This window comes from Macaca nemestrina, chromosome 4 (assembly GCF_043159975.1).
Source record: "Macaca nemestrina isolate mMacNem1 chromosome 4, mMacNem.hap1, whole genome shotgun sequence".
In the NCBI taxonomy this organism is placed as follows: Eukaryota; Metazoa; Chordata; class Mammalia; order Primates; family Cercopithecidae; genus Macaca; species Macaca nemestrina.
This window is the reverse complement of record NC_092128.1, coordinates 56,151,690-56,167,133: the sequence shown is the minus strand read 5'-3', so window position 1 is coordinate 56,167,133 and position 15,444 is coordinate 56,151,690. Positions and strand designations below refer to the sequence as shown.

The 15,444-nt window shown below is 37.7% G+C and overlaps 1 protein-coding gene across 18 annotated transcripts in view; it reads right to left on the bottom strand.

The window, feature by feature from the left end:
* LOC105475890 (F-box and leucine rich repeat protein 13) overlaps positions 1 to 15,444 on the bottom strand; it is a 273,121-nt gene that overhangs the window by 215,155 nt on the left and 42,522 nt on the right. For 14 of the 18 annotated variants that reach the window (XR_011621591.1, XM_071093958.1, XM_071093972.1 and 11 more), the window contains 4 exons: positions 12,111 to 12,178; positions 11,358 to 11,506; positions 10,200 to 10,309; positions 7,825 to 7,992 (listed from right to left, as the gene is read on the bottom strand). The exons of 1 other annotated variant lie outside the window; for it this stretch is intronic. Coding sequence is in view for 16 of the 17 variants with exons in the window: in XM_071093958.1 (XP_070950059.1) it covers positions 7,825 to 7,992; positions 10,200 to 10,309; positions 11,358 to 11,506; positions 12,111 to 12,178 (495 nt within the window). In the remaining variant the exon portion in view is untranslated. The remainder of the gene's footprint in view (positions 1 to 7,824; positions 7,993 to 10,199; positions 10,310 to 11,357; positions 11,507 to 12,110; positions 12,179 to 15,444) is intronic. 3 more of the 18 variants (XM_071093960.1, XM_071093971.1, XM_071093969.1) reach the window with 1 other exon arrangement.

The window sequence follows — 15,444 nt, the reverse complement described above, 5'->3', positions numbered from 1 at the left end:
CCATTCCCAGTTTTGCACAGGTCCCTGTGGAGAGTATGAATCCCCCTGGGGGCGCTCACCCACTCACTCTTTCCCATGTTGCAGTGGTTCTCTTGGTTCCATGCTGAGCCCAGACAGGCTGGTCCCCAGCTTCATTCCTCTCTACAATCTGTGTTCCCCGGCAATCTCATGTTTTCCCAGGAAGCATACAGACAGAAGACAAGGGTTGATCTGGCAAGGATATGGCTTGTATGCCAACTGCAGCCCCTGCCTGACTGAGCCCTGTGGAACAGAACACCCAACAAAAGAAACATGGGCATGGAGATAGTAATCAGAGGTGGGGGGTCCTCCAACATCCAGGAGTATACTAGAATCAAGGCCAGTCAAAAGACCACCTTATTCTATAATCAAACCCCAAGGGCATCAAAGAAGAAAAAAGCAAACAAATCCATCCAACGGACAGCAGTTTCAAAGATTAAAGAGATATCGGCCCACACAAATGAGAAAGAACCAGTGTAAGAACTCTGGCAACTCAAAAAGCCAGTGTCTTCTTACCTCCAAACAATTGCCCTAGTTCCCTAGCAATGATTCTTAACCACGCTGAAATGGGTGAGATGTCAGATGTAGAATACAGAATAAGGACAGGAATGAAGATCATCAATATACAGGAGATAGTTAAAACCCAATCGAAGAAGTCTAAGGAGTATAATGAAACAATACAGGAGGTGGTAGACCAAATGGCCATTGTAAGAAAGAAACAGGCCAGGCGTGGTGGCTCACATCTGTAATCTCAGCACTTTGGGAGGCCGAGGTGGGTTGATCACCTGAGGTCAGGAGTTTGAGACCAGCCTGGTCAATATAGCAAAACCCCATCTCTACTAAATACAAAAAATTAGCCGGGTTTGGTGGCACATGCCTGTAATAGCAGCTACTCGGGAGGCTGAGGTGGGAGAATCGCTTGAACCCAGGAGGTGGAGGCTACAGTAAGCCGAGATTGCACTACTGCATTCCAGCCTGGGAGACAGAGTGAGACTCTGTCTCAAAAAAAAAAAAAGAAAGAAAAGAAAAGAAAGAAAGAAATTGATCTGATAGAGCTGAAAAACACAATAATGTACTTGTAAGTACTAACAGCAGAATCAACCAGGCTGAGGAAAGAATCTCAGAGCTTGAAAACTGGCTCTCCTAAATAATTCAGTCAGATGAAAATAAAGAAAAAAACAATAAAGAATAATGAACAAAACCGCCAAGAAATATGGGATTATGTAAACAGACCAAATCTATGACTCACTGGTGTCCTTGAAAGAGAAAAGAGAGGGAGAGAAACCGAGGAACTTGGAAAACATTATTTCAGGATATCGTCCATTAAAATTTCCCCAATCTTGCCAGAGAGGCCAACATTCAAATTCAGGAAATGCAGAGAACCCCTGAAAAATGCTCAAAAGAAGGCCATCCCAAGACACATAATCATCAGATTCTCCAAGGTCAAAATGAAAAGAAAAAAGGTAGCTAGGCCCGGACGCAGTGGCTCATGCCTGTAATCCCAGCACTTTGGGAGGCCAAGGCTGGTGGATCACCTGAGGTCAGGAGTTCGAGACCAGCCTGACCAACATGGAGAAATTCCATCGCTACTAAAAATACAAAATTAGCCGGGCGTGGTGGCACGTGCCTGTAATCCCAGCTACTCAGGAGGCTAAGGCGGGAGAATCACTTGAACCTGGGAGGTGGAGGTTGCAGTGAGCCAAGGTTGTGCCACTACACTCCAGCCTGGGTGACAGAGCGAAACTCCAACTCAAAAAAAAAAAAAAGGCAACTAGAAAGAAAGGGCAGGTCATCTGCTAAGGGAACCCCATCAGGCTAACAGCAGACCCGTCGGCAGAAACCCTACGAGCCAGAAGAGATTGGGGGGCCTATATCCAGCATTCTTAAAAAACATAATTTTCAACCAAGAATTTCATATCCAGCCAAGCTGTTTCCTAAACAAAGGAGAAATAAGATACTTTTCAGACAAGCAAATGCTAAGGGAATTCGTTACCAACAGACATGCCTTACAAGAGGTCCTGAAGAAAGCACTGAATATGGAAAGGAAAGACCATTACCAGCCACTATAAAAACACACTTAAGTACATAGACCAGTGATACTCTAAAGCAGCCACACAAACAAGTCTGCATAATAACCAGCTAACAACATGATGACGGGATCAAATCCACATGGATCAATACTAATCTTGAATGTAAATGGGCTAAATGCCCCCAATTAAAAGGCACAGAGTAGAAAGCAAAACCCAATGGTATACTGTCTTAAAGAGACCCATGCAGTGACACCTATAGGCTTAAAGTAACGGGATGGAGAAAAATTTACCAAGCAAACAGAAGACATAAAAAGGCAGGGGCTGCTATTTTAATTTCATGCAAAACAGACTTCAAACCAACAAAGATCAAGAAAAGATAAAGAAGGGCATTAAATAATGGTAAAGGACTCAATTCAACAAGAAGACCTATCTATCCTAAATATATATGTGCCCAACCCAGATTCATAAAGCCAGTTCCTAGAGACCTACAAAGAGACTTAGATAACTACACAATAATAGTGGGACCTTTGAATACCCCCAATGACAGTATTGAACAGATCATCGAAGCAGAAAAATAACATAAATATTCAGGACCTGAACTCAACGCTTGACCAAATGGACCTAATATAAATCTACAGAACTTTCCATCCGAAAATAACAGAACATACATTTTTCACATCTGCACATGGTCCATACTCTAAAATCAACTGCACATACTGGGCATAAAACAATCCTCACCATATTCCCCAAAACCAAAATCATACCAACCAAGCTCTCAGACAATGCAATAAATATAGAAATTAATGCTAAGACTATCAATCAAAAGCATACAATTACATGGAAATTAAAAACCTGCTCCTAAATGGCTTTTGGATAAATAATGAAATTAAGGCAGAAATCAAGAAATTCTTTTAAACTAATGAGAAACAAGATACAAGATATCAGAATTTCTGGGACACAGCCAAAGCAGTGTTAAGAGGGAAGTTTATAGCACTAAACACCCACATCAAAAAGTTAGAAAGATCTCAAATTAACAACCTAATATCACAACTAGAGGAACTAGAGAAACAAGAACAACCCCAAGACTAGCAGAAGACAAAAAATAACTAAAGTCAGAGATGAACTAAAGGAAATTAAGAGGCAAAAAACCATACGAAAATCAATAAATCCAGGAGCTTTTTCTTTGAAAGAATTAATAATACAAGGTAGACTGGTAGATAAACTAATTTAAAAAAAAAAAAAAGATCCAAATAAACACTATCAAAAATGGCAAAGGGTGCATTACCACTGATCCCCCCAGAAATACAAAAAACCCTCAGAGATTATTATGAACACTTCTACACCTAAAACAAATGGATAAATTCCTGGAAACATACAACCTCCAAAGAGTGAACCAGGAAGATTAAATCCCTGTAAAGACTAATATTGAGTTCCAAAATCAAATCAGTAAGCCATGACAGTAAGATTGTAAAAAGGCCAGGCATAGTGGCCTTTCTATACCAGAAAAATACAAAAATTAGCCAGGCATAGTGGCACATGCCTGTAGTTCCAGCTACTTGGAAGCTGAGGTGGGAGGACTACTGCTTGAGTCTGGGAGGTTGAGGCTGCAGTGAGCCATGATCACACTACTGCACTCTAGCCTGGGTGACAGAGCAAGACCCTGTCTCAAACAAAAAAATCTAATCAGTAATAAAAGCCTACCAAACAGAAAAAGCCCATGACCAGATGGATTCACAGCTGAGTTCTATCAGATGTATAATGAAGAGCTGGTACCATTCTCATTGAAATTATTCTAAAAACTGAGGAGGAGGAATGCCTCCCTAACTCATTCTATGAGGCCATCATTATCCTGATACCAAAACCCAGCAGAGATACAACAAAAAAAGAAAACTTTGGGTCAATATGCTTGATGAATATGGATGCAAAAATCCTCAAGAAAATACTAGCAAACCGAATCCAGCAGCACATCAAAAAGCTTCTCCACCATGATCAAGTAGGCATCATCCCTAAGATGCAAGGTTGGTTCAACATACACAAATCAATAAATGTGATACACCACATAAAGAGAACTAAAAACAACCACACAATCATCTCAATAGATTTAGAAAAGGTTTTCTTTTTTTTTTTTTTTTTTTTTTTGAGACGGAGTCTTGCTCTGTAGCCCAGGCTGGAGTGCAGTGGCCGGATCTCAGCTCACTGCAAGCTCCGCCTCCCAGGTTTAGGCCATTCTCCTGCCTCAGCCTCCGGAGTAGCTGGGACTACAGGCACCCGCCACCTCGCCCGGCTAGTTTTTTTTTTGTATTTTTAGTAGAGACGGGGTTTCACGGTGTTAGCCAGGATGGTCTCGATCTCCTGACCTCGTGATCCGCCCGTCTCGGCCTCCCAAAGTGCTGGGATTACAGGCTTGAGCCACCGCGCCCGGCAGAAAAGGTTTTCAATAAAATTCAACATCCCTTCATGTTAAAAACCCTCAACAAACTAGGCACTGAAGGAACATACCTCAAATAATAAGAGCCATTTATGAAAAACCCACAGCCAACATCCTACTGAACAGGCAAAAGCTGAAGGCATTTCCCTTGAAAACCAGAACAAGACAAGGATGCCCTCTCTCACCACTCCTATTCAACATAGTACTGGACGTCCTAGCTAGAGAAATCAGGCAATAGAAAGAAATAAAAGACACTCAAAGGAAGACAGAAAGTCAAACTCCCTGTTTGCAGACAATATGATTCTATGCTTAGAAAACCCCATAATCTCTGCCCAAAAGATACTTAATCTGACAAACAACTTCAACAAAGTTTTGGGATACGAAATCACTGTACTAGCTGTGCACAGTGACTCATGCCAGTAATCCCAGCACTTTGGGAGGCTGAGGCAGGTAGATCACTTGAGGCCAGGAGTTCAGACCAGCCTGGCCAACATAGGTAAATCCTGTCTCTACTAAAAATACAAAAACTAGCTGGGTTTGGTGGCCTATGCCTGTAATTCCAGCTATTTGGGTGGATGAGGCATGAGAATCGCTTGAACCCAGGAAGCAGAGGTTGCAGTAAGCCAAAGTTACACCACTGCACTCCAGCCTGGGTGACAGAGTGAGACTCTGTATCCACACTGAGAGCCAAATTAAGAATTCAATTTCATTCACAGCAGCCACAAAAAAAGGATAAAATAAATAGGAATACAGCTATAACCAGCCATAACCAAGGAGGTGAAAGACGTCTACAACAAGATTTAAAAAACACTGAAAGAAAGAAAACACAGATGACACAAACAAATGGATAAACAACCCATGCTCATGGATAGGAAGAATCAATATTGTTAAAATGGCCATACTGCCCAAAGCAATTTACAGATTCAATGCTATTCCTATCAAACTACCAATGACGTTTTTCACAGAATTAGAAAAAAACTATTTTAAAATTCATATGGAACCACAAAAGGGCCCAAATAGCCAAGGTAATCCTAAGTGAAAAGAACAATGCTGGAGACATCACATTACCCAACTTCAAACTATACTATAAGGCTACGGTAACCAAAACAACATGGTTCTGTTACGAAAACAGAAATATAGACAAATGGAACAGACAAACAGAGCCCAGAAATAATAGACAAACAGAGCCCAGAAATAATGCCGCACATCTACACAATCAAGAAAAACAAGCAACAGGGAAATAACTCTTCATTCAATAAATGATACTGGGATAACTGGCTAGCCATATGCGGAATATTGAAACTGGACTCCCTCATTACACCACATACAAAAATCAACTCAATATAGATTCAAGACTTAAATGTAAAACTTAAAACTATAACAACCCTGGAAGATAACCTAGGAAATACCATTCTGGACATAGAACTTGGCAAAAATTTCATAATGAAGATGCCAAAAGCAATTGCAACAAAAACAAAAATTAACAAATGGGACCTAATTAAACAAAAGAGCTTCTACCAGCAAAAGAAACTATCAACAGAATAAACAGACAACCTACAGAATGGGATAAAAAATTTGTGAACTACACACCAACCGAAGTCTAATATCCAGAATCTATAAGGATCTTAAATTTACAAGAAAAAAACACCACCATTAAAAGAGTGGGCAAAGTACACAAACACTTCTCAAAAGAAGACATGTGCGCAACCAATGAGCATATGAAAAAATGCTCAACATCACTAATCATTAGAGAAATGTAAATCTCACACCAGTTAGAACGGCTATTATTAAAAAATCAGAAAATAACAGATACTGGCAAGGTTACAGAGAAAGGCAATGCTTACACACTGCTGGTGGGAATGTAAATTAGCTCAGCCATTGTGCAAAGCAGTTTGGTGATTTCTCAAAGAACATAAAACACAATTGCCATTCAACCCAACAATCCCATTATTGGGTATATGCCCAAAGGAATATAAATCATTCTACCATAAAGACACATTCTTGCATATGGACAACACAGCACTCTTCACAATAGCAAAGATATGAAATCAACCTAAATATCCATCAACAGTAGACTGGATTTTTTTAAATGTGGTGTGTATATATATATACATTGAAATACTATGCAGCCATTAAAAAGAATGAGATCATGTCCTTTGCAGCAACATGGATGGAGCTGGAGACCATTATCCTAAGCAAACTAACACAGGGACAGAAAACCAAATATTGCACATTCTCACTTACAAGTGGAAGCCAAACTTCTGAGTACATACGGACACAAAGAAAGGAACAGACACCAGGATCTACTTGACGGTAGAGAGTGGGAGGATGGTGAGGATCAGAAAAGTATCTATTGAATACCAGGCTTATAACCTGGGAGACAAAATAAATCTGTACACCAAACTCTTATGACACGCGATTTACCTACATATAACAAACCTTTCCATGTACTCCCTGAACCTAAAATAAAAGTTAAAAAGAGACAGAGAGAGAAATAATTAGGGCAAGGATGACAGACTTTATTACACAAAGATTTAACATTTCTGTCATCAGCCGGGCATGGTAGTTCATGCCTGTAATCCCAGCACGTTGGGAGGCCAAGGTGTGTGGATCACCTGAGGTCAGAAGTTCGAGACCAGCCTGGTCAATATGGTGAAACTCAATCTCTACTAAAAATAGAAAAAATTTTAGCTGGGCGTAGTGGTGGGCACCTGTAATCCCAGCTACACTGGAGGCTGAGGCAGGAGAATCGCTTGAACCCAGGAGGCGGAGGTTGCAGTGAGCCAAGATTGCGCCATTGCACTCCAGCCTGGGCAACAAGAGTGAAACTTCATCTCAAAAAAAAAAAAAAAAAAAAATTCTGTCACCAAAAGACTCCACAAGCAAAACTGAAAGCAAACATCAAGTGTAGGGGAAAAAAATCTCCAAATATATTCCAAAGGGCTAATATTGCCAATATAAAGAGCTATTACAAACCAGTAAGAAAATTATAGGAATTACAATGTAAAAACAGACAAGATAGGAACAGGTAATTTGTAAAGGAAGAAATAATGGGCAAAAATAACCTTATTCTAACTGAATGCAATATATCAACAGTAGGATTATATGTATACATATATATATATATATATATATATATATATATTTTTTTTTTTTTTTTTTTGAGATGGAGTTTTGCTATTGTCGCCCAGGCTGGAGTGCAATGGCACCATCTCAGCTCACTGCAACCTCTGCCTCCTGGGTTCAAGCAATTCTCCTGTCCCAGCCTCCCAAGTAGCTGGGATTACAGGCACATGCCACCACACCTGGCAGATTATAGTATATAATGTATAGTGTATTCATACAAACCTGCAATATCGCTCTTTCAGGTAACAGTGAAATGTCACATTTTAGAGTCTCATCTACAAGAGAGCCTTCAGAAGAACTTTGTTCAGGAAAATTGGATTCTTCTGCAGTAGCTCTTTTGAGTATTAACCTATTTTTCCATTTTTTCAATTGAAGTTCATGTTTTAGTATCTGCAATGAAAATAATTTTAAAATTCCATGGAATTGCTGTAACGATCAAGAGAGATGACAGACATAAAGCACAGTGCTTGACACAAGAATAGAACAAATTAAACATTATTTATAATTGTCATCATTACTACACAACTATAATTTTTCATAAGCATGTTTAACGTTCCCTGAACCACCAAAGTATTACAGATCATTTCCATTAGTTGTCATAAAACACTGGCACAGGCAGCCACCTTGAAAGGCTGATCTAGTCCCCTCTTTCACAGATGAGGAAGTGAGGACCACAAAGTCAAGGCTCTGGCAGCAATGATAAAACTGGTAATTGGTGCATGGAGTGAAGGTGATTAACATACGGATAACAAAAAAGGGAAGTCAGAAGTAATGTATTTGGGAAATTGCCAAATTTATCATCACAGGAAGTCCCTATTTTAACTCTTGATACACTTCTGAAAACTGTGTAATAAACAAAGGTAGTAAGTATTTCAGTCATAAACATATACACACAATATTGGGGTAATATATATTAATGTAATATATATGTGTGTATGTATGTGTGTGTGTGTATATACACACACATATTAGAGCCTGAGGAAGAACACATGTGGAGCGCTTGACACACAGGTGTTCCCTGCCTCTGCTCCCAGCATACCCCTGCCAGCCTCCCTCCATTTAAGGGAATGTAGAATGATTGTTAGGTCAATAAATCATGTATCTAGAAAAAATGTTCTCTAAACACACAATTAACTATATAATACACATATATCTTAACAATATTATAGTATATACAATATACATTATATATATTAATATATATCAACTGTGTGCAAAACATCATGCTCAGCATTCAGAGACTACTAAGAGAACAACACTGCCTGCTCTCAGGGATTTTTGGTTTATTCGTTTTTTGAGAAGGAGTTTCGCTTTCGTTGCCCAGGCTGGAGTGCAGTGGCGTGATCTCGGCTCACTGCAACCTCCACCACCTCCAGGGTTCAAGAGATTCTCCTGACTCAGCCTCCCAAGTAGCTGGGATTACACGGGCCTGCCACCATGCCTGGCTAATTTTTATGTTCAGGGATGTTTAGCTGAAGCAGGTGTACAGGGGTGGACTGGTCATGTACTGTTACCTATTTCACTATTAGACAATCAGTGATCAGGCATAGAGGGCAGTGATCAAAACACTAGCTTAATAATACAGAGTGGTGGAAAGCACTGAATGAGCAGACTAATATAGTGTTAGGTACCCAAAGTAGAGCTGTTTCACTGGTAACACTGAAAAGGTAGTGTGCAAAAGGCAAAGCCTACAGGACAGCATACAAGACCATCAGCTCAAAACCTACACATTATAAACTTCTGGAGAGCATCTCAAGTAACCTCTGAGATGCTTAAAGCTTAGCACAGGCTCTAGCACTGTCTTAAGCATACATAAGTAATAAATCTCCTCATACTCTTTTGCTGCGTGTGTGCTATTGTTGGTCTCAACATCTGAACCAAATTCAGGCGAGTGGGGGCATTGATCCACGGGGCAACCACAAAAGAAGGGAATTTAACTTCACCCCACATTCTCTTTCCTATTTACCCTTACTTTGTATTTCAAAGAATATTAATAAAATATCTCCTACTAAATAATGTAACTACAGAAAAAAAATCCAGCATGTTTCTATGTCTGATCATAGTGTTACTTTGAACATACTAAACCAATATTAAGAAATGATATACTAATAGCTGAAGTAAATTTTAAATTATTAAGTTAAAGAACAAGAATCCCAGCCAGACGCAGTGGCTCACGCCTGTAATCCCAGCACTTTGGGAGGCCGAGGCGGGCAGATCACCTGAGGTCAGGAGTTCAAGACCAGCCTGGCCAACATGGCGAAACCCCGTCCCTACTAAAAACACAAAAAAATTAGCTGGGTGTGGTGGCAGGCGCCTGTAACCCCAGCTACCTGGGAGGCTGAGACAGGAGAATCGCTTGAACCTGGGAGGCAGAGGTTGCAGTGAGTCGAGATCACGCCATTGCACTCCAGCCTGGACAACAAGAGCAAAACTCTGTCTCAAAAAAATAAAAATAAAAAAAAAAAAAACAAGAATCCCTTCAAAAGTAGATAATATTCAGGATTTTAGTATTTTCCACACACAGCATTATTATTTGAGGCAACATGAATATAACTGAAAAATCCAGATTCTTAAAAAATTGTTTCAATATACAATACCAGCTCATCTTCTTTCTTTTTACTCTTAAGTCTTGCTCTATTCCGCCATTTTGTTAGGATAATGGACAGCTTGTGACAATAGATGATCTGTTGTATCCGCAATAGTGTATCTGAAGGAAATTTACTAGATTACTGTATATATTAATAGTTATAGCTGTTTCCAAAAAACACAAAGTGATTTAATATTCTATCATGTTTATAATATGAGCCAATGTCACATCTGATCATTTTTGTTTGGTTTTATTTACACTTGAAATTAATTACTTTTGATAGCATTAGTACTCTCGAGACTTTATCAACCTGGAAACATCACCTGTGCCCTCAGAAATTAAGATGTAATAGCTGCAATAGAAATCTCAAGACATGTATCATTTCTTTTTTTTTAAACAAGGTTGTTATTTGTAAAACCAGAACTTCTAAACTTTTTCATAAGAAATACAGTCATAACGTAGCATTTAGATCCAATGCCTTTGAATTTAATTTTATGTCCTATGATTAACCATTCCTAACCCTTCATTACACTAATATTAAAATCTTCAGCGGGTCCACTCTAACTGAGATACCAACCACAGCCAGTCAAAAAGAAATGATTCTCTGGTTTGCAACAGCCATCAACAAGTTATTATCAGGAGAGCTGCAAAAAAATCTAACCGGAAGACAAGAGCTCTCAGAGGTTATACTGAGTGGGCATGGATCACATTAATGTACCTCCCACTCACTCAGTATAACCCCCAAGGTCTTAAGAGAAAATAATTTTTAAGTTTCATCATATATACATTAAATGTAATATTTGTAAAAAGCATAAACCTCTTTACAAAAATAGTCACTTTTGGTACCTGTCCATATTATTTGGAACCCACCCAGGTCTCTATTACATAAAAAAGCTCATAGTAGATTCTATTTATATTCATGTATACATACACACAAATGCACACAAGATGTGATTTTAAATATGTCTGTTTTCTATTAAAATAAAATCCTTTGAGACAAATTTCATTAAGTATTTTTAAATTAGCAGCTCTACCTTCATTTCATGACAATTGTCTAGACATAAAAAAGACAGGTTCTCTAAGTATACAAAGTATGCTTAACTGTTAGTTTTTTTTATTATTTCAATAAATCGATACAAAAAGTAATTGCTACTAAGAAAGAATTTACTTTTAAGTTTTTCTTTCTGGTCTTCCATATAAGAGTGCCAGTGATGAAATACAGATTTCTGAAGTCTGAAATTGTAGCATGTCACTGCTCTGTTCATTTTTTCAGCCAGGGCGACATTTTCATTTGTGCGAGCTATGTCTCTCCAAGTGCTGCAGGCAGAAGACATTTTCTTAAAAATAATATTCTGATATTAGGGCAATATATCAGTCAATAAATTAAGGGGAACAAAGAACGACATCTCCTTTATGATCTCAAAAGCCACAGCATAGAAAGAAACTTCTACAACTTGGGTATGACCTGAAGAATTCCTAATAGTAATAGAGAAAAATGGAGATTATATGAGTCATATATCTTTTTGGATAAAATAAAGAAATCATGGGATGAAATCATGTTGTCATAATTTCAATTTACCAAAAGAACCACCTAATGATGTCTTTTTTTTAAAAGGAGTCTAAATTCCAAAACATATTTGGCTCCAACGGTTTCAGATAAGTTGACTGTGAAACTGTATTTTTAATTTTAAAGTTTTATTTTTTAAGAAAAGATAGTTATACCTTAAAGAAGTAAAATACATATTTTAACTAAGTAAAAGCTGATTAAATATAACAGAAATATATAATACAAAATGGTAGAAACATGATTAAATAGATAAAATCAGCACAACTGGCCCAAAGTGAATTTTTCTTTGTACGGAGGATATCAAGAATAAAAACACAAAGAGGAAGAAATTGTTTATAAAAATCACATTCTTACCAAAAATGAGTCTTTACTAAATGTCCAGTATAAAAGCTACAGGCTTTTATCATCAATTCTGGAGTCATCTAAAGTAAATAAATAATTGAAATACCCAATATTAGAAATAAATGGAATGCACGGACTACCTCGGCAAGATACTCAAGAAAAAGAGAGCAATGGATGCCAAGACAGAAGGGAATTGGGCAGTTGGAGACAGGAATGGGCTGAAAGAATTATATACCATTTATGTTTTGGAATTTTGTGTATGTCTATAAGCTATTTTTTTAAGTTAAAACCACAGCTTGATATATTTTCCCATTATATCTCACTTAGTTTGAAACATTTTGAGTTAAGCAACATGGCATTGTTATGATAATCTATATTTACAATAGTATAGAATTGCAGTTCTGCTGTTCACTATTAAAACAGAATGATTTTCTGAATCATTCTGAATCAAACAGAATGATTTTCTCAAGGATACAAACTGAGATTCTCTTTTCAACATAGAGGAATTCCTCATTTACCAAACAGGAACAGGAAAACCACATAAATTTAAAGTCTGAAGTGTGGACTATGCTTATAGAGATGCAAATTTATCACTTACAAACTATTCACAACAACATGTGGCAAGAGCTAACTGAAATCATCTACACCTTCTGTGCATTCTTTAATAAGTAAAGATATTATTATATTAAGATATTTATTATATGCACATGGCTACTGTTAGGTGTTAGTGGTGTTAAGTTTTCCTCTTATTTTATTGCCACTTTGCTTACTATATAGAAATACAAACATATGAATCACAACTATTTGGTGTATAGGTAAGTTTAGTCCAAATCTATACCAAAAGCCAGGAATTCTGAATTCCACTTTTCTAAGGCAAATGTTTTCTCCTTTGCACATTGCTGTAAATACTTTGTTAAATTAACAGATATGGCATATATATGTACAAGAAAGACCCACAGGACCCCTGACATGTGAAAATCCTCACTTTTGATGGAGATTAAATGCAAATTATGCCTACAGTGAGGGAAAACATAAATGATTCAAGTCATTCTTCACTAAATTCAGATTTTTATAGAAGAAAGGAATCCAGATAAGTAAAGAAGGAGTATTGAGGATATTATAGCAGACAGGATAAAAACCAAGAAGGGGATGAGGTGGCAGAGGCAAACAAATTTCATTAACATTACACTTTTTCAGTACTATTGTAGGTCCCTAAATTTCATGAGCCTGATTCTTTTTAGATGATATTACCTGAAAAGTCCTAAATAACTAACTACAGTAAATGATATGTCATAAAATATGAGTATATTATACGATCAAATGAATGTAGTTCAAAACATTATAGTAATAATGACTTTGAAAAGAATTATTAAAATTCAGCAAGCACCATTTGAACTCAAGTTTTCTTTTCTGATGATCAATTCTTTAAAAGAGCATAGAGGTATTTTCTATTCTATTATTGAAAGAAGTAGTTTAAATCCTCATTAATTCACGATTTATAATATACGAGAATTTTTGCTATTCTAATATTCATTTTTTAAGAGTTTCTCTTCATAAATTTTTACTTTAACTTTACATTTATTGTTCTCCCAGTTTGGAAGGAAGGAAGGAAGGAAGGGAGGGAGGGAGGGAGGGAGGGAGGGAGGGAGGGAGGAAGGGAGGGAGGGAGGGAGGGAGCGAAGGGAAAAGAAGGAAGAAGAGAAACAATTAAAATCATGATTTTTTCCTTATTATTACTATTGGTATACTCTTGTTTTCTTCACAGGGAAAAGCAACTTTAAGAGAGCATCTCCAAGGGACTAATATGCAAGAGGACTCCAGCCCAGTAATGCCCCATTCCCCACTTGGGGGTGGGCATGTGTTGACTTCACTGCAGCTCCAAGGAATCTCTGGCCAATCCAACCATTGGGCACATGCCTGGACCACTTAGTCACATGGCTTCACTTCCTCCATTCACGTTTCCACCACCTACACTCCAGCCAATGGCTTCCCACCCTTCATAGTCGTTGCATATTGTTTAACTGCTTCTGATTGGAAAACACTCTTCCTCTCACCTTTTAATTCCAGCTAGCAGTGTTTTGCACAGAGTAGGAGTTCAACAAATATGTATGTATTGATCGATCAACAGAATTAGAAAACTGCTTAGATGCAAGCCAATTCTCTGCCATCTGACTACCACAAATGGAGGGCAAAGGATTCTGGTAACAACTTTGTGGGGAAGTCAGTGGATAAACAGCAAGTTAGTGTTGGCTACAGATGGCCTCAGAGTGCCCTCACATAACACTCACACCACAAGTGCTGCTGTCCCCAGACACCTGTAGTTATAAATAAAGTGAGGGAGGAATGGACAGTGCACCACAATATGATTTCTGAGAGTCCAGGTACACTGTAAGGTTAATTTCTAGTCTGGAAATAAAAGAAAAAAATTCTACCATAAGAGATGATTTTTAAAGTTAAAGAGTGGGAATGTGTAAATAAACAATGAATTAGTTGTGAAAGATTTTTCATAATATTTAGTTAGGGTTTGACACTCCTTTTTTAGGCCAGTGGCCGACAGGAAGCCAGCTGGAATTACCTGTGAAACTTCTTGTAAACTACCCAGGTTCACTTCCCAAGATTTCTTAGCCCTCCACTCTTACCTGCTCTAAGGAATTACTGCGGTGATTAGTCACTATTATGACCGAGAGTATGTCTTATTCCTCATGTACACTAGGGACAGAAGAGTGTTAAGGCCCAATTTTTAAGCTGAGTTCCAGCAGCATACAATAGCACACACACTAGTTTCAAGGAAACATATTTGTATAGATTAGGAGAGAAAAATAAGTGAAATATAAAACTGATTTCTTTTTGAAAAGATATTATATGTAGCATGATTACAACCCAGTCCTGCAAAAATAGCTTATAAAAAAATTTCATTCCTCTGCCAGGGTTGGAGAAAAAAAGATTTAAAATTTCAAACTTACAGAGAAATAAAATAAACACCTAATACCCATAGTCATGTTTAACATTGTCAACATTCTGCCATACTTGCTTTTTCTATTTTAAAGTATATATATTAAGACATGACATTTCATCCCCCAAATCTTACAATGTCCATCTCTTAAAAAATGAGTACATTTTCTTTGCAACCACAATTCCATTATCCTGCCTTAGACACTTAACAGTAATTGCTTAATATCATTGTACCCATGCCATAGCCAACTCTCTGGAATTGGCCTCCAAATGTCTTATACGGTTTGTTCAAACTAGAATCCAGACAAGGACCATATATTTGCACTGCAAACTCTATGTGAGGATTTCAATAGCTACAGAAAAAAAGTTTTAGTTTTTCCTTCTCCTTTTCTAT